Genomic DNA, 20326 nt, shown 5'->3' with positions numbered 1-20326 from the left:
GGAAGGGCGTGGTCTGGCCTGCTCTAGTCACCAGGAGGCCGAGTGATGGGAGACCCGTGGCACTATCAGGAGGACCTGTGAAATGGCGACTTTAGGAGTTTTGGAATTTTTTTTGAGAAAGGTCTCCGAAATCATACAGTCACTTCCCTTAGTCATAAGGTTAACCATGGGCAGTGGACATGCTTTAAGGATTTGGGATGAACCTGCTTTCAAGTTCAGCTCAGACAAATTAAAAATATTCTTCCACAAAATAGGCTTACCTGTTCATGGGACGAGCCTTGGCTACAGTACTATACCCCAGAGGCCCTTTATATTGGCTATGATGCTCCTTATCCCCAAGGCACACTTTATTTTACTAAAAAATATTAGAGAATGATTTTCAGAACAATTTTCAGAAAATAAGGCAAGCAGAGGCATTAAATCAAAATTTTCTTCTAAGATGCCCTAACTGGCTGAGTTGAAGGATGAAGGTAAAAGATGTGCAGAGGTGACTGCCACCGACCACTACCCTGTCTCCAAACAGCTGATGCGCTTATTGAGTCAGGATAGTGAGGAGTGGTTAGTTCAGCATAATAAATTCAGGCTCAATTTGTTATACCCAGAGTGGATCTTACTCTTGTGTGCAGGGCAGGGAGTGAGACAGAAGAGAACCTGAGATTTCCTACGTTCTCTCCTATACTTCCTGGTTCCTGAAATTCCATCATTTCATCTCTTGGACTCCTTTAAAACAAATGCTCTACAGAATTGCCCTGGGGTTTCTGTCATAGGGGGAAAGAGTTGGAGGACTCTGGGAGTCTGAGCAAATGAGAAGGATGAGAGGAGGAACCAGGAGAATGTCTTTACAGTGTCTTTTTGATGGTCCTGTTGGCACATTACTAGATTGCACACTACAATCAGCCTACAATATTCAACTGCAAACCACAGTGACATTAACCAATAAGTTCATGAAAGTTGGTCTCATTATACCACCATGACCTGTGCGTTTTAAACCTCAGAAGCTTTCCTCTCATCCCTGTCTTTACCCTAGGAGGTCAAGGATGACATAAGCAGGGTACTATCCTTTGAATATGATACATTGCGAATCATAATCAAGAAACCTAGATTCTGCCACTAATAAACTATGTGACCTTGGAAAAATCACTTTACCTGCCTGAGTTTCAGATGTGTTTTCAAACTGAAAAATCAGGGAAGGTACTAAGCTTTTGCATAGATTTCATTTAACATTTAGCATTTTCTTTTAGCCTTCCCTCAAAAATTGGAAATTGACACAAGTTTTAAATAGGAGAAGAGAATCAGTGGGAAGACTATTCTACTGTTGTGCCCAGTGGCTCGAGACCCCACAAAGACCACCAGAGACCACGATCAATGCAAGCAACAAAGAGTCATTTATTAGCAAGCTTGAGCCTGGTCCTCCGCGCACTCGGTAACCGGTGACGCTAAGAGGCCCCGAGCCCTTGTTTAGCAGGGTTTTTATAATGAAAGGCAAGCAGTTTTACAGTGCTCTTTTTGATTGGCTAACATATAAAATTGTATACAAAGCATGTTATTTTAAGTTCTGGGTCACCCTGACCTCCGAGAGGAGGGTCGTTATTATCTTTAAGTTTGCTTTTGGGTCAGCCACCTGGCCTTTACAGATAAGAGATGAAAATTCTTTGCAGCTTTTATGAGGGGTTGAGGGCAGTTTGGGAAGAGCCTCATATTTGTATTTACACAGGTACGGGCTCTTTCTATCTTTACACTACCTCAAATTTTATAAAAAGAAAGTTTTAAAAAAATCCAGAGAAAGCAGCAGCTACAGCTCATCCTTTACCATGGCTATGTGAGAGTCTGTGCCCAGACACTCTTGGGCATGCAGAGATGTTCACTATAAATAAAAATTCAATTTCAATTTTATTAGCTAACATATGTAAAGTCACTGTCCTTAAGTTATATTCCCATTTCCCCCCAAGAACTCAGGGCTTCTTCCAGGGGCAATCAGATCACAAGTTTCTTGTATAATTCTAAAGTCATTATAGGTATAAATAAGCATATTAGGATATTCTTTCTTTCTTTCTTTCTTTCTTTCTTTCTTTCTTTCTTTCTTTCTTTCTTTCTTTCTTTCTTTCTTTCTTTCTTTCTTTCTTTTTTGCGGTGCTGGGGATCGATCCAGGGTCTGTGCTTGTAAGGATATTCTTTTTAAAAAAATATTTTAGTTGTAGATGGACACAATGCCTTTATTTTATTTATTTATTTTTATGTGATTCATCTCGCAGGGCTGGGGACCGGAACATGGGTCCGTCCACATGCTGGGCGAGCGCTCTACAGGATGAGCTATTTGCCCACTAATTTATTTATTTTTATGTGATGCTGAGGATCAAACCAGTGACTCACACGGGCCAGGCAAGCACTCTACCATTGAACCACACTCCCAGCATTTTTGTCTTTTTTCTTTGCTTTGCTTTTTCTTTTCTTTCTTTTTTTTTTTTTTTTTTTTTTTTTTGGTGTGTTGGGGATTGAACCCAAGGGTGCTTTCCAACTAAGATACATTCCCAGTTGTTTTTATTTTTTGAGATGGGTTCTCATTAAGTTGCTGAGGCTGACCTTGAATTTGCTATCCTCCTGTCTCAGCCTCCCAAATCACTCACTGGGTTTATCGTCATGTATTACTGTGCCTGGCAGGATATTCTTTTCTAACACAAGTGATAGCATACTCTTCATGCCTCTACTTTATTTCACTTAACAATATTTCTTGGAAATTATTCCATGTCTGTGCATACAGAACTGCCTGTTCTTTTTAGATGCCTATTTTTTTAAAAAGTATTTCATTGTTTAGATATAGAGTAACCAGATTCTTATGAATGGGTATTTAATATGCTTCCAATCTTTTGCTATTACAAGTAATGCTGCAATGAATATAGTAGGTGCTCATTAAGTGCTTGTCTCCTTCTGTGTCTAATATAAAAATTAACTTGAGGCATATTTTACATATATAATTCAACCCTTTCTAACCACTCACTTCAACAACATTTTAGTAAATTTACCAAATGCATGACAATTTCCATAGATAACATTTAGAACAGTTTTGTCCCCTGAAAAAGATGCTTATCCTTCATGTGAATTTGTTAATTATTATTACTGCTCACACCTCCAGCAATCACTAACTTACTTTCTGTCTCTGTTGCTTCTTTTGGTCATTTTGTATAATCAGAATCATACAACATGTGGTCACCTGTGTCTGGTTCCCTTTACTCAGTATAATAAAAAGTGTTACCAAGGTTCATCCATGTCATATCATGTACATTTCCTTTGGTCCTTTTTATCCATCAATTGTCCAGCTATGCGACAGTTTGTCTATTCACTCACCAGTAGAGATTTGGGATGTTTCAAATTTGGGGCTATTCTGAATAATCTTGCAAACAATATTTTTGTACAAGTTTTGGTGCAAAAATCTGCTTTCATTTCTCTTGGCAAGATACCTAGGTGTGGAATTGTTGGGTCAGTGGGAAATTTATGTTTACGTTCTTAAGAAACATCTGGATTGGTTTTCAAAATGCCTTTACTATTTTTTACATCTCCACTATCAATATATGAGGGTTCTTGTTCTCCACATTTGGTACTGATTATAGCCATCCTAGTGGATATGCAGTGGTATATCATTGTGGTTTTAATCTGTATTTTCATAATAACTCATGATGTCGAGCTTCTTTTCATGTGCCTATTTTCTTGCCTCTATTTCTCATATACAACCCTAAAATCATGACTAAGAAAGAAGTCAGAAGACTTGGGCTTCTAGCTCAGCTCTGCCCTTGCAGGCCCTAAGAAATTAGGCTTGTTATATCTTCCCTTTACTTAAGCTTCCAGATCATTATCTGTGAGGTGGGAAAGAATAGCCACCTAGGAGTTTTGCTGTGAGGATTCAATGTGGTCACATCTATGTGGTGCCCAGCCACCGAGCTGACACACGGAGGCACCAAAATGTGTTAATTGTCTCTTCCTGCGTGGTCTTTCCACCCCTGCCCCAAATGTCAAGAACACATCTTTGGGGAGGGTACTTCCTCTAACTGACGTGGGACTGAGTATTAAGTGACCGTGGGTGTGGTGTCCAAATCTTCAGTAATTCAGAAGGCAAATTTAGGAGCACCATAGCACTGGATTAGGCTGGGTAATCAGAACTAATCCCTCCTGTCCCCAGTGGGAAGGCACTCTGATGACTGGCTTTCCTGCCAGCTCCCTAAGAGCTACTTCCCCATGCTCTGAGTGTGGGCCGGGCTTCTTTCCTGAGCCCTTCAGCTGACAGCAGGCTTCCTGCTGACAGCAGCCATGCCACTGGCTTTTTGTGTGGGGAAGATTAGCCAAAATAAAACCTGGCCTCATTCGAGTGTTTTCAATGTTCCAAGAATTCCCCTAGCTTCTCACTCGCTCTCCACCAATTTGAGAAAAAGGCCTTATTTTTGGAACTTTTGTCAGTGCTAAACCCAAAGCCACTGATAACAGATAACATTTATACTATGCTTACTACGCTATTCAAAAGAGCCTTATGCAGACTGACTCCATTTTCATAGTAGCCAAATCAAGTAGATACTGCTCTTATCTTAGTTTCATAGATGAAGAAACTGAGGCAGAAAGAAGATAAGCTAGTGAGTGACAGAGCGAAGACTTGAACTGAGGAAGCCTGTGCAGGAATCTGTGCTCTTCAGCACTACACTATACTGCCAGCTGCAGGGACCTGCCTGTTGTGGAGGATCCCGTAAAATGCATATGTGAATATTCTTCCACCTGACAATTCTATTTCTTCGTATCTACTCTAGAAAACTACATGCCCAAAGAACATGTACCAGGATGTTCATTGAGACACATACGTAAATCCGGAAACCTCCAGCCAAGCTAGGCATCCTAATCAGTACAAAAGCAGAGAAAGTCTGGTACTGCCATTCTGTGGGATACCAGTATCACCTAATGGTTTTAAAGAAAGGACAGAGGGCTTTAGGGAAGTGATTGATATTATAATTTCAGGATATTATAAGATTCCTGAAACTTAAAAATAAGCCAACTGCGAGGAAAGTATATACAATTTAATGCCATAGGAAGAACAGCATTTATTCTTTCTCTGTGTGTGTGTGTGCCCATGTATCTCTCTCTCTCTCTCTCTCTCTCTCTCTCTGTCTCTGTAATGAATGAAAAGTAGAAAATACTGAAATACAGGAAGTGTGCTCTGGGGAGACATATATATTCTTAAGAACACAACTGTATCATTTCAGATTCTGTTTAAGTAAAGGCATTTAACATTTTTAACAAGTAATCAACTTTCCCTGAACTACACAACTGAAAGGAAGGAAGAAAGAAAGAGAGAAAGGGAGGAAGGAAGACAAATCCTGTGTTTCTTTCCAGTTAACAGGCCATTCCTCTGAGGTCGTCTGTGAAGCCCACCGCGGCTCCCTCCGCTAACACTAACAATTCCATGTTGATTTGTCATCTCTCGCAGAGAATGATAAATATGTCCTCATGCATGAACTGTGGCCTGACTTAACTGTCCTCTTTCTTTCCAGAGAACAGGCAGTGCCCCTGACTGAGATGCGTGTTAACTAACCTGCCTGTATGAGTCACAGGGTGTGTGTGTGTGTGTGTCAGTGTTTTCACATGAGGATGCCACGGTCAGGAAGTAGTCACCTCGGGAGGAGCCACAGCCAACGCACTGGGTCCTCACTGTGGGCCCAGCTCTCAATGGCGTGGCATCTTTCTTTCCTTCCCATTCACAGCAATGGTCCCAGGAATAGGAGAGGGAGGAGTCATGCCCTGAAATTACTTTTACAGATAACGATTACTCCTGGAGATATGCTCACCCACTAATTGGTACATCACTTAAAAAACAAATCATTGCGGTAACCCACAGCAGAAAAGGAAACACATGAAACGAGCCAAGCCTTTCCTTAGAGCTTCCAGATTACCAGTATGAAAAGCAATTATGTAACAGATCCTTACACTGTAATTGACATACATTATTCTAAACCTTAGAACAACATCTCCTTTTACAGATGAGGAAATAGGCTCAATACCTTGCCCAGGTAAATGGACGTAGACTTGTCCCTGCCAGCCTGGATTTGGTCCTCAGGTCTCTGATGCCTCCTGGTCAGGAGAGCTTTCCAGCCATGGAGTCCCCCAAATTGCTGATAAGTTACCCTGGAAAGTGGAGAGACAGGGTAGATAACCTCTTGCCCAATAATCATTCCCAAAAAAGTTGCAGATTGTCCAATAAAAGGAACTAAGTACTGATACATGCTATGACATGGGTAAACCTTGAAAACATTATGCTAAGTGAAAGGTTCTATTTTTACAAAATGTCCAGAAGAAGCAAATCCATACAGATAGGAAGTAGTCTAGTGGTTATCTAGACCAGTGTGTGTATTGGTACTGGGCATGGAAATGGGTGGGTGGTTAAAGCTAAATAATATTGTATTGATCTTTTGCAGGTAATGAGAATATTCTAAAGTGATTGTTCTTAGAGTTGCATGAAAGTCACTGAGTTGCACGTTTTATTTATTTATTTTTATTTTTATTTTTATTTTTACAGACTGCATTTTGATTCATTGTACACAAATGGGGTACAACTCTTCAATTCTATGGTTGTACATGATGTAGATTCACACCATTCATGTAATCATACATGGAGTTGGACATTTTAAATGAGTGAATTGTATGGTATATGAATTGTCTCATTAAACCTGTCTTTAATTTAATTTTATTTATTATTTTTTATTTTGTACTAGGGGATATAACCCAGGACCTCACATATGCTCAGCAAGTGTTCTACCACTGAGCTACACTCCCAGCCTAAACCTGTCTTTATAAAGGGAGATGTTAAGAAAGACAGTGTTGTTATGAGTTAAGTCACAGGAGTTGGTCTTTCTGACTTGAAACCACAATTTTATACATTTGCAGACCCCTGTTCCGTCCTTGTACTGTGCTGAGGGAAGTAGATGAGTATATGAATACAATTTGCAGCACTGGTTATAGAGTACCATGAAAAACAAAAATCTGGGGCCTGGGCAGGTAGCTCAGTGGTAAGGTGCTTATCTAGCATGGATGAAACCCTGGGTTTGATCGCCAGCACTGCTCACTAAAAAAAAAAAAAAAATTGGACTTAGATTTTATTTTTTCTGACATGTTTACAGTTAGCTCTAAAATAATTTGCTATGTGATAAGCAATGGCAACTTTTTAATCTCAGATGAAATCTACAGTTTTGGCTTTCATTGCCAGTTTGAACGTCTAACATGGGTGAGTAAATGCACTGCTGTGGACAGAGAAGCTGTTTCTGCCTTTGTTCAAGGGTGGGGACAATGTGTTCCCAGTTGCTTTTCTTGGTTTGCTGTGCACTGATGGCCTTGCTCTCATTCGGGAATATTCACTTATTTATTGTAATAACTTGAAAATCCTTCCTTCCTTCTTTCTTTCTGTCTTTCTTCAGTGCTGGGGATAGAATCTAGGGCCTTGAGCATGCTGGACAAGGGCTCCACCACTGAACTATATCCCTAGGGTGCATTGAGTTTTCTTGAAACATTTTAATTCTGGTGCATGGGTGTTTCATGCAGAGGAGTTTGGGAATTCTTTTTGTTTTCAGGTGTTCACTTTTTTCTTAACAGAACATTTGGAGATGAAGGGAACACTGAAGTTCAGAAGCAGCAGGTAGTGGACCTGAGCTGGTCCTAGCAGAATGTTCCAGCGTTTGTGAGCATCTCCTAAGCAGGGTTGGCCTAGGGGCCTAAAGCCTATGTTTTTGGCCAGGGATCAGCCAGAGAAGGGCCCTTCTTTTAATACTCTGCTGTCACCCGTCTAAAAATCCACTTGAACAAGAAAGCCTCATTGTCATCTTGAATCCTGCTACTGAGGCGAAGTCCCCAAACATCCTTTGCCTCCCATTCGGGCTTCTTCCCCTTGCTCCTGCTCATGGGAGGAGGACTTTCAGTTGTTAGCAAAACCTTGAACTGTTGTCAGGGAGCTTGTCTCTGACAACCACCTCTCAGGGTAGCAGACAACCTGGAAAATTGGGAGGAGAGAGGGAAGAATGGGGCAACACTAATTCCACGTGGAAGGGGTTTCCCTTTCTGCATTACAACTGTGGCCCATTAGATAGGCTTCCCCCACACAGGCTCGGCTCGGACTTCTGCCTTAGTGTCTCCAATACCTCTGGGCTCACTGTTTGCTGTTTCTAACTGTCTCTTCCTTGTTCATCTTCACCACATTTCACCGCAATGTGGTTCTTACCTTTTCTGAGCTCCTTGGTGTGTGAGGACTACTCACCAAGCTGAGAGGAAGTGGGATCCTACTGTTTGGATGGAGCTAAATATGATTTCCAGACTTGAGGCTCCGCACGAGATAGCTTTGGTTGAGTGGTGCTGATGTGTGTCTGTGGTTGAGTGGGAAGAAGGGGTTCTCTGGATTCAGACCGACCTGCCTTCTTAGGTCTGCCTCTTATCTGACAAGTTTTGCCCTGCACAGCTCCATCTGCCCCTTGGTCACTAAAGGTGTCAGCCTGCACAGCCCTGTAGGCAGCCTCAGGATGGCAGCTGGTGGGGCTGTGAGATATTCAGCAGGTTGATGAACTTCTCTGAGCCTCATGTTTTCATCCAAAATTTGTAGGAGTCATTAATAACCACTTTTAGGTAGTTTAAGAGAGGTTGACTAGCCAAGCACTTAAGGTTCCTTTTTATCAGTGAATGCATGTTGGCTCAAAAATGCAAGCCCAGTACATGTCCTCCCCTAGGGAACCTGTCTTGTGCTCAGAAGGAGCAGTGGCTTCCCAATTTCAAAATATCTCCCATCTGGAGATTGATCTGAATTTATTCTACTCTTCTTTTGGGAGACAAATACGCATATACACTTTTTGGGAATCCAGTAGAAAAAGACTTTCAAGAGAGGCTGCTCTGGCAGCCCTGGGATTGGCCTAGGACTATAGGACCAGTGGCTATCAACCAGGGTTGCCTCTGCTCCATACCAGTCTCACATATGGAGAGCTAGGGAGTGCTACTGGTGTCTAGCAGAGAGAGACTGCGGATGCTGCGCAGGATGGCCCTACAGCAGTGTGCAGGTGGCGCCCAGGCTGACAGAGCCTGCCTGAGTACTTTCTGGAGTTTCTGGGGAAGCTGTGGAGATCCCAGAGATATGGTGATGTTGGGCATGTCTGTTTTTCAGATTCACGTGGCATGAAAGGATGACAGACGCGGGAGGGCCCCAGAGGCGCGCACTGTGTTTTTTATCTACGCTCCTATCCCAGAAGGTTCCTGAGAAGGCAGACCTTGTGCTTCGCTGCATGATATCTGGTAATCATCCCTAGGCCAGTTACTCACCCTCTAACTTCTTCCTGCAGATCAGGGTTTTAGGCCCACAATGGCATTATGAAATCATTTGGGAAAATTGATGGGAAGCTTATCCTGAGCAACTAAATCCTCATGAGGTTTTTCAAGTGACTTCCTAGATATTGGTTAGTGATCTTCTGACTTCATGTTGTGTTTCTTGGTTAAGTAGCTCTCACACTGGCTACTTTTTCAGATAATTCCCTCTTCACTTCCCGTGGTACACAGGAATGGCATGTATAACTTCAGAATATCTATCCAACTCTTCGGTAACCTTTTAACCGATCTCCCCGAATCGGTTAAATTTGTCCCCAACTGCTCGTTTTCCTCAGGCATGCTAATAGTGAAAAGGTTAAAACCCAAGACACAGAGTGTCCAGCAGAGGAAAAGCCAAGGAAGGAATTGCCCCTGGACTAGAAAATAAATCACTCAGAGTCTATCAGGTATTGGTGCCCCCTGTGGCAAAAGGACCAATCATTAATACTGTCTTCTACCCTTGAAAACATGAAGACACCAGTGGTGTTTCCTGTGGGCAGACAGAAACCTCTTGTCCCCTTGATCCTTCTTCCTAAGCCCAGAGAGAAGAGCCAGCTTTGGAAATGGCCACATGTGGTCTGGAGGATGGAGGGCCAGACTACACGCTTGGTCTCAGCAAGCCCAGCCCTCGCTTTCTCCCCACTCACTGGTCGTCACTAAGACAGACAGAGCGATACAAGTTGACTTTGAGTCTCTAGGGAGAGCCCCATGTGTTAGACCCTAAACTTGGCTGCCAGTTCCTGCACACCTTAGCCAAATAATTCTGAAACATTCAGGAGGTGACTATCAATATGTGACTTACAGGGAGTTTCAAAAAACAAGGGGAGGAAGAACTGGGGGTGTAATTCAATGACAGAGTACTTGCCCAGCACGCACAAGATTCTGGTCCCATCCCCAGGACCTCAAAAGGGAAAAACACCAAACAGAGGGCGGATTTTCAGGCGATGTTTCCAGCAAGAGGAGAGAGAGAAAAGAGAACCACCCACAAGGTACAAGATACCACTTCCCTATGCAAGTCTCATTTCTGGCTTATGGTTCAGATCTATACTGCACCAAGGAAAAAACCAGTCAGCCATGAAGAAACTGGGGGAATCAAGCAGCCCTGATCAATCTGAATGAACAGCTGGGGTCCAGGAGGTTGGAATGCCTCACCCTGGCCCACCTCATGCTTATTTTATATACTTCCTTCAAAAAAGTCATGGGTCTAGGGGTATAGCTCAGTTGGTAGAGTGTTTGCCTCAAAAGCACAAGTTCCTGGGTTCAATTCCCAGCACCGGGAAAAAAAAAAAATCATACACACGTACATATAATAAGAGCCATGAAACACTAACTAAAAAGGAACCTAATAAAACTGGCTGGGAGACACAGGCTGCTAAGAACAGGCAAAAACAAATTATGATCAGAAACCTCATTGATGGTTTTTCAGGGAATCTCATTTTGAGTGGTTGAGTCATTTGCCTCTAAGAGGCTCAGGCAAACAGCAGCTGGAGAAGGATATGTCCTTGCATGTGGTTTTCCATGCTCCTAGCCTCAGGACAGCTACTCAGGCACTGACTTGAAGGAAAAACCAAGGAAGAAAAGCCCACAGTTGCTAAAAAGTATATTCATGGCATCAGCACAGACAGAAGGAGGAAGAGGGACGCTGAGCTTTCTCAGGTCCTGGCCATAGTACAGGTCTCGCTGTTACCTTCCCCACCTCTTTTACTTTCCCCTTTTTATGACCTTAGAAGAACAGAGAGTTCTTACCTTAGTGATCTCTTGGATTTCTTGCCAAAAGTCATACCATAAATAAGGCAAAATACAAGAACGTTTCCAGGATGGATTAGAATAGTATGTTATTTCCAAAAGCTGGACTTTTCTTTCCTGTACATATGGCACATTTTGATAACTTCTCAGGGACCTGGAGGCTAGTGAGAAAGTCCTCTGGGACACACTAGAAACTCTCCTGACCTGTAACAGGAGGGAAAAAAATCCCAAGGGCTGAGTGAAATTCTTGGGGGTTTTCCCAGCTTTTTCACCCACTAATATCATATCTGGTTAATGATCACAGAGAAGGATGAACCCCTTCTGAGGGAGAAAGCATGGGTCCATTCCTGGGATGACAACAGATGCTTAGTGCCAACGTGGGAAATCTGAACTCCTCCTCATGAAGAAAATGGTTCTTGTGTTCTAATCTGCTTTGTTTTTCCTTTTGTACCATAAAACACACTTGACTTTGAGCACTGTTGAAATATAGTTTTCAAAATGGTAAAGGGATTTCTATGAAATTAACATTTCAGAGGTTTTATTCAACTCATTAATTAATAAAGAAACCAAAAAGTATTAAGGTCTGAGAAGCTAAGTATGTATAGGCAATTTAATAACATTAGGGCAAAGTTTCTGGATTAGGCGTAACTTGTTTAACATCCTCTAGGGCAGAAAACAACCTATGGGCTTATCTTTTCTGTTAGAAATTATTTGCATCTTATTGGATAAAAACCTATAAATTAATATATAATTTCAGTCAGTAGTAACCACTGAGTAATATAAAGAACATTCCCAAGATCACTTCTGGATAAACCTTTGCCCCATATGACTTAAAAAAGATACCATCCATATATTTGCCTACTGGATGTTTTTTTCCTAAGAGTTCCTAGAGATTAGGGTTGGCAGTTTCCATTTTGTATCCCTGCCCCGCAGTATAGCATCATCATCTTAGGCACGTAACATGACCAATAGTGTTTACTGAATCACACATTTATGTCAGTGGGAGAAAGCTTTTCAGTTCCCCAACTGAACTAATCCTTTATACTCATCCCTACTGATTGCTGCTCATTCTCATTCATAACTTTATGACCTTTCTCTAAACATACTTAAAATAATAAGAATGTTCTTAATTTTGTTGTCAGGTCAGCCCAAACCAGAGGTCACATGGTATAAGAATGGCCAAACCATAGATGAGTGTGACATCATTTCCAGTTATGAGTTCTTCGAGCATCAGTATATCCATGTGTTACATCTCTCTTGGTAAGTGGCTTTGGCCCTTTGGACTATTTACTAACATTCTCTATTCTGTCATGGGCTGGATACTATGAGGTAAGGCCAAAAGATTGGCTCATGTTTGCTTCTGACATTCTAATTTTGGATGCTACTGGCAGATATCAGCAGAGGCATTTGTTGATAACTGTAGGCATCGCTCCATATCTGCAGGTTCCGTATCTGCAGATTCAACCAATCACATCTTTGCTGAGTGAGGTCACCAATTACACTTCTCTAGTTTGCTGCCATTGATAGAGTTAAGCTTAATCTAGAATTTTATTCAGTGACCTAGCCATTTTCATTCACAAGATGAGCTTTTCACTTAATCTTATCTTTGGGGAAAGTTAAGAAAGCAAGATAGGACCTCAGCACTGTCATCCAACCTACCATGTTTAAGAAGAAAGGAGAAGGGACTGACCTGTTCCCCAGCAGACTGATGATGAAATTAAGAAACAGCTTTTCTGGTTTTATTTTAGGAACTAGTGGTTGTCCAGTGTAGTGGTTCCTAAGTCTTTTTTGTTCCCTCAGGAGCTATTTATTTGAAATGAGGAAGCTCAATATGTAGAGAAAATGAGAATTGCTTTGGTTAGAATTGGGTAGGGAGTCTGTGTTCTTGGTCTCCAAAGTTACTGAACTGATTACAGTGCCCTTAAGGGGCTCCAAGGAGCTGGAGGGCACTTCAGAGCATGGGCTGAAAATGTCAGGCAGGATAAGCTTGTGCTCATGGCCTTGAGTCTGAGGATAAGAAAATAAGATAGATTTGAATTCTGCCATTTTCTTGCTGCATGATCTTGGCCTGTTATTTAACATCTGGGTTTCTTCATCTACAGATGAAGAAAAAAGGGTGACAGAAAGAATTAAGTGATTCGAGGCTTATAAAAGTCTTTTTAAATGTAGTATTTGTTCAATAAACACCACCTTTCTTACCCCCCACGCATCCTTTTGTTTAAAGCAAGGTCAGAGATCATACGCCATGGTTGCATGGTGGATGCGACGGAACTATCCAGACATGCAAGGCTCCATTTATTCATCTGCTCTATAACTCTTTAGATAACATTTCATTAGGCACCATATGCCAAGTGTTTTGCCTAATGCTGGTGATGGAGGTGAGTAACACAAACACTGTCCACATCCTCACAAAACTTGCAGCATGGAAGGTAGGTGGTACACACAGAGGCCATCCTTTCCCTCTCTGTGCCATTATACCAAGTTGGCTCTTGAGCTTTAAGCACGGCTTGAACCCTCCTGCCTCTTCACCCCAATCTTGCCAGTGCCTGCCCCTCCTCATCTTCACCCCATTCATCTTAGAATCTACCTCTAAGGTTCACAGGAAGTTCCATTTACTCATGGATCTTTCCAGACTCATTCTCTTCTCCTTCGATCTTATTGTACAAGCCTCCCTGTGGGTGCTATTTATTGCACACATCAGGATAGGTGGATAGGTGGGTAGCCTGTGGGCCTCAGAGGGGTCAGGAGTCCTTCCCACTTACACAGATGGATCTCCTAGAGCCTGATACAATGCCTTGAACATAAACATTTGTTAAAAGAATAGATGAGAATATACATGAATATATGTGTGCACTTGTTGTTAGTTTATATGGATCAGTGTTGGCAAACTATTTTCATAAAGGGCCAGACAATAAATGTTTTAGACTTTGTATGCCAGATGCAAAAATAGGCCACACTTATTCAACTCTACCACTTAGTGCAAGAGCAGCCATAGATAATATGTGTTTAAAAAATAGCATAGCTATTTTCAAGTCAAACTTTATTAAAAAAAAAAAAAAAAAACCTGGAGGGCCAAATTTGAGAATATATATGTTAAACTTCTGTGTCTGTTTCCTTTCCTTCCTTTTTTCCACTCTAAGTACTTACTACATATTTCTTGGTTGATTAATTTTATTTTCACACTAAAGCAAAATGTAGTACTCACATTTTAGCTAGGAGAGACACTTGATGTGTGTTCTTTTAAGAATTGAGACTTGGTATTATGTTTTTGTTGTTTATGCAGGGTTAGGGTATTAAGGGATGGAGAAGGCCATGATGAAGTCCCAAAGACAGGTGGCCAGGCTAGAGTGAGAGAGAAAAACACAGGAAGAAGAAACTGAGGAAGGGAGACTGCACCGTGGAAGGGGAAAGGATTCACAATTCAGGTCCAGCAGGGAAGCAGTTTTTGTAAAAAAAAAAAAAAAATCAGAGATTTAATGCAATAGAATCTACTGTTTCAAGTCCTAGACGAGACATTTTGGAATGAAGCCAAACTACTGGGAGAAGTATTTGGTCTTAATACAAGAAATGATGATAGGGCCATGTGACCACAGATATGGTCACATTGTACTGCTTAGTAGTCCTTTTTCTAGGTACTAGTAACCTTTGAAAGTTCTGACTTTTTTCACCAGTAGTTGTGAACTAGAGTTGCCCATTGGTGTCCTGGGGAGTTTTTAATTCCATTAATGTTTGGGTTTCACCAAACATCATCAAACATCAACTGATTAAACCTGAACTCCAGGTGGTTCCAGTGTATTGACCAAGATGAAAATTGTTTTGCATCTTTAACATTCATCTGAAAAGTCAATTGACTTATACCAGTATATTAAATGCTAGTTAGGACAATAAACAGAATTTTGTGCACATGCCTTTCCAGGCCAAGAAATTAGTTGTTAGTTGTAATATTACTCTCAAATTTTCCTAACAGTATCAATGTACCATAAACCACTAGATTAGCTCATAATCCAAAGAAAATCACATTTTAAAAATCTACTTGAGCTTGGACTTTGGGTCATTAAATCTAAGCTCTTAGATATTTGAAAACTTCTGTTTCTTTGTTTTTCAAGAGCTTTTTTGGGGGATTAACAAATCTAATTTACAGTTCTACTTTGAGATCAAGAGTTCTGTGGCTGTATTTATCAACCTTCGGCATTTTCTTCTTTCCTGACCTGGTGGGGCCCCTTCCATCTCATCCTTGCCTTCTCCTCCTCCCATCTTTCTGGAAGAGACGCCTTAGTGTGGTTATTGTAACTTTTATGTGGCCATAGGTCAAGGGTGCTTGGCAGGAAGGAGAAATAGCCAAGACAACACTTAAAGGGAGAGGAACTTAGATCATAACATTAGAATCTGTACTGTAGCTTGAAAAGGAGATTTGCTTTTTTTTAAAAAAGATGTGGGATTTGGGAGAAAAATGCAAATAGATGTTTTCAACCCCATTGTGAAAGCAGGTGGCACTGCTATGTGTACAAATGGGAAATTGTGGTCTCTTATGAACACAATTTAAAGACAGGTAGCAAAACAACAGATAAAAATCTGTCCAGGAACCCACACCTAGAAAGAGAGGCTCCTTTCTACAACAAGGAGGCCCCTTTTGAAGGTCACAGTCACATTCGTTGTGCTGAAAGAGAGCACAGATTACAAGTGGGGTGAGAGCACCAAAGCTCAGCCAGTACCTGGGCCAGTGGGACAAAGCAGCCCCTTTGGCATGCTGTAAACATGGTATTGCCTGGGCTGGTGCAGGCCCTGCTGAGTGCTAGGTGGGGACAATGGCCAGGAGAATGGCAGTCCCCACAAGCCAATCTGCTCTTGGAGTGTACAGGGTTGAATAGTATTTCCACAAGTCCAAATCCACCTGGAACCACAGAATGCAACTTATTTGGAAGTAGGATCTTTGCAGGTGTCATTAGTTAAACTGAATTCATACTGGAGTAGGGTGACCTCCAATCCAATTGACTTGTGTCCTTGGAGAAAGAGAAAATAGAGACACAGAGATACACACAAAGGGAAAGTGAGGGGAGACAGGCAGAGATTGGGGTGGTGGAGCTGCAAGCCAAGAAATGTGAAGGATTGCGAGCAACCACCAGGAGCTAGGAAGGGGCAAGGGAAGATCCTTCCTTAGAACTTTCAGAGGGAGCGTGGCATTGATGACACTTTGACGTTGAACTTTTAGCCTCCAGATCTGTGAATAAAATAAAGCTCTGTTGTTATAGGCCACCCAATTTCTGGTAGTTTGTTATGGCGGCCCCGGAAACGAATACACATGTCTGAGCAGTTGAGTAAGAAAAAGTGCTGCCCTTTGCCGACCTTGACATAAAGGTTGGTGGCATCATCTGGCAGTGTAGAGCTGGCTCCAAACACTCCAGATGAGCTCATCCAGGCCATCTGGAGGTCTGCAGGTCAAGGGGCAAATATTTTCCAACTCTGTTCCAAAAATCGAGTATTGAGTTTGTCAGCTTTAGCTCATTATAACAGAGTCTCTGAGATAATGAACTTAGAGAGAGTGTTTATTTTGGCTCACAGTTTTGGAGGTTGGGTCCATGATTGGTTGGCACCTTTGCTTCTGGGCCTGTAGTTGATCCATCACAGTGGGAGTGCGCGGTGGAGCAATGTATTCATCTACCGGCCAGAAAGCAAGAGGGAGTGAGGGAGGGGCTGGCTGCCACGGTTCCCTTCGAGGGAATGCCTTCAAGACAGAGACCTCTCATAGAGCTCCACTTCTCAAAGGCTCCATCATGTCCCAATAGTGGCCATGGGCTGGGAACCAAACTTTTCACACACGGACTTTTGGGGAACCCTATACAAACCACAGCAGGCATTGATTATTAAAGTTTTCAAAGGAGAAATACAAAAGATTTCCTGAGTCATTTATGTTTTTGTCCCCAGGGAATACTTGGCAGTATCTGGAAACAGTTTTGGTAGTCACAGCTGGAGAGGGTAGGGGTGCTACTGGCATTGAGTAGGTTGAGGCCAAGGATGCTGCCAAATTTTGGACAATGCACAGAGCAGCTCCCACAGTAAAGAATTATCCAATCTAAAATGCCAATAGCACCAAAGTTGAAGAACTAACAAAAAACCACAAAACTGCGGGCCTTAAGTGATCAATGGATTATTTCTCCTGACTATGGATTGACTGGGTGGTTCTCTGCTGGTTTTGCTTGGCTCACTATGCTCATTCATGTCACTGTGTTGATCTGAAGATTGGTTGAACTGGAAAGTCCAAAATGGCTTTAATGTCAAGTCTGGCAGTCAATGCTGTTGTTCACTAGGCTACTGCAGTTCTCCCCATGGGTTCTCCTCCTCCAGGAGCAGGGAACTGACTTCCTTACATGGCGGTCTTGGGCAGTGTTCCTGCAGGGCCTGAACCCACCCCAACACCAATCCTCCTACAGTCTTTTGGCTGAAGTAAGCCACAGGGCCAATCCAGATTAAAGAGGTAGGAAAATAGACTTCAGCTCTTGAAGAGTGGAATGGCAGAGTCACATTGCAGCAAGGTATAATCTACTACCTTTTCTATCACTGGAACACCTAGTTAGTCTTTTAAATCACCTATCTGTAAATGTCTTTGTCCTGTTTAAATAAAACAAAACACACAAGACCCCTGCTCTCTGTGGCTAACCCTTGCCTGTAGAATAATTTTCTTCATTTTAATCCATTTGTTGATTAAATGAGCGTTAAGAGAACTTAATATGTTCTAGTCACAGTGCCATATAAGGGAATTCAAAGTCTCCTATGATCTCACAGTGCAATGGAGAAAACAAATGTAAAAAGAGTGGAGCACTGTCACCCAGACACAAGGGTTTAAGCTGGTTTTGTTATACGCGGTGATATTTACGACCATATTTGGATGATTTTTAGAAAGCGAAATCTGTGGTTGTGGTAACACGCTTGTCCTGCTCAGTTATTCTTCACATCTGAGTGAGCAGACAGACCCCAGAAGCCTCAGGACGTGGTGTTACATTCCTGAAGGTGATCTGGTTTGAGTTGGTTGTAAGTGCTTGTTGTCTGTGTGAAAGGCTTTTTCTAGCCCCTCAGAAATCTATTAGCCTCCTTCTATCCATGGTCACTCAAGGAAATGTAAACCCTTTGCCAGACATTGGAACAGCATGAACGGTTAGCTGACTGAGACTGGGTGGGTGAGGATCAGTGATTTACTTAAAGATGTCCCTACTCTGGGAAGAAAGGTCTCAAAAGAAACATCCTGCTAATGGTAGAATTGTCACCATCAACGTCCCTTACAAAGGACAGGATATTATTTCCCCCATTGAGTGAAGAATTTGAAGTCAAATTGTGTGAATTTAAGTCCTAGATCTGCAAGATGCATCTTCCCTTGCAAGTTACTTAACCTCTCTGTGCCTGAGTTCCTCATGTGTAAAATAGTGTCTGCTTTATTGGATTGTTGTGGAGATTAAATCAACTCAGGCAAAAATACTTAAAAATACTTAATAAATGAATATTATTTCATGTGCTTTAAACATGTACCCTACACAGAACTATGATTTTGGAATGAATTAAAATAGGACAGGACAGATTGGAGATAAGAGAGTTAGCTTAGATTGGCAGAATTTTTCCTCTCTGCTATTTTCTTCTTAGAGATAAAATGTAATTAACATTCTTGATCAAGGAATCATTGGGTAGAAATAAAGATGACTAAATCTCGCCATGTCTTGGCTAAGAGAGCAATGTCTTTCATCCAAGTCTGGAAGGCATTTTGTGAACTTCGTGTTCTGTGAGCTTAAGTAGGTGTAACAAGTCTTAAGGATGACTAGTAGAACTTTCCAGCACCTGGGAGACCTTTGTGTTCCTGGCATAGGGCTGAGGGGGCTCCCACGGCATTCTTCCTGAATGAACGAAGCAGGCGTGCATCATGGTCATTGCTCACGCCAGGCCCAGAGCCTTGCTTGAATGATTCTGAGAGTCTGACGAGAAACTCCCATTTAGTCCCTGGGGTAATAGGTCTGTTCTGGGAATCTGCTGTCCATCATCATGTTCCAACTGTGACTTTAGAAGGTAAGTGTCTCAGAGGAGAATGGTCATTGGCCAGACCATGGGGCACTTGCTCACCTTTTCCTGGAGTCAGAAATTTGGTGACTGTTCCCATGATGGTGTTGACCCTTTGGAGACAGTCTGGGGACAGATAACGGATTGATCCAAGAGCCCCTCCCAAGGCCTTGAGACAACCAGAGGAAGGTACACTGATCACTAGAGATGGTACACATGCTGCATGACTCTTGAAATGTTACTTCAGTGACCCATTTTGAAAGTTGAGAGTCATCCTCTCCTTAGGGAAGTTCTTGGTTCTGTTTCATAATCCGAGTCACAGTCAGATGCTTCTGAAAACTGAAAAGATGTTTGACTTGTCCTGTCTGCCCTTTGCTGTAGCTCTAGCACCTAGCACAGCACCTGTCTCCTACTCTACATTTGGTAGAGATTTCTGGAATGAGTTACACAGTACATCTGGTGGTTTTTCTTTGCTCCTCAGAGCCTGGGGGAAGGAGGTATTCCATGCACAACCACCTACACCTGGGCACATGTTTTGACTTACTTGGGCTTCCTGGTGGGCCTACCAGTTCAAAGGCATTGTGAAGACAATGATTTTAAAAGGCCTCCTGCAGCACCAGCTCTTGTTATCATTTGAACTGTAGGACATAGAGCTTCTGGTCATTCTGTGCTGCCCTTTTCTGTCCTTGTTACCCAGAAATCTCTGGGCTGCTACTCCAGCATGTGGAGGTTCTTCTTCCAGTTAGAGTGACTTCCTATCCTCCCTAACCAGCCTTTCCTGATGTGGGGCTGCATCCCCCAGGCACCATGCATCTTTCCCCTTCGTCTGCCAATTGCCATTTCACCCACACTTGCCCTGTGGGCACCATAGATGGTGGGGAGGCAGAAGCATAATGAGATGGTTGGTTAAGAAGATAAGATGGTTGGCATTGAGGCCCTGACAACAGAATAGCAGGCAAAGAAAAGCAATTATATGGCAGTGAGTTTCCTGCAGACTTCAGGTCTCTGGGCCTTGTGTGTGCTTGGTGAGCCAGCTTTTGAGAGAGAAAAGATGTTTTGCTCTGTTTTGGCTCATTCCCCTGCCTGTGCCCAGAAATTCACTGTTTATTTTTTTTAAAGCAAAACAAAATTTAAAAAAATTACTTGTTCTAATTAGTTATCCATGACAGCAGAATGCACT

General features: G+C 42.2%; 1 protein-coding gene across 2 annotated transcripts in view; it reads left to right on the top strand.

Moving 5' to 3' along the window:
• The window catches only part of ALPK2 (alpha kinase 2), a 118434-nt gene that overhangs the window by 4535 nt on the left and 93573 nt on the right, over nt 1-20326 (top strand). Inside the window, exons 2-3 of one of the 2 annotated variants that reach the window (XM_079108658.1) lie at nt 9167-9294; nt 12252-12369. In XM_079108658.1, the coding sequence (XP_078964784.1) occupies nt 9186-9294; nt 12252-12369 (227 nt within the window). In that variant the 5' untranslated portion in view covers nt 9167-9185. The remainder of the gene's footprint in view (nt 1-9166; nt 9295-12251; nt 12370-20326) is intronic. The other variant, XM_079108659.1, reaches the window with a different exon arrangement.

The sequence above is a fragment of the Sciurus vulgaris genome (genome assembly GCF_902686455.1).
Source record: "Sciurus vulgaris genome assembly, chromosome: 13".
Taxonomy (NCBI): domain Eukaryota; kingdom Metazoa; phylum Chordata; class Mammalia; order Rodentia; family Sciuridae; genus Sciurus; species Sciurus vulgaris.
The sequence above is the reverse complement of the archived record's forward strand: the minus strand, read 5'-3'. Positions and strand labels throughout refer to the sequence as shown.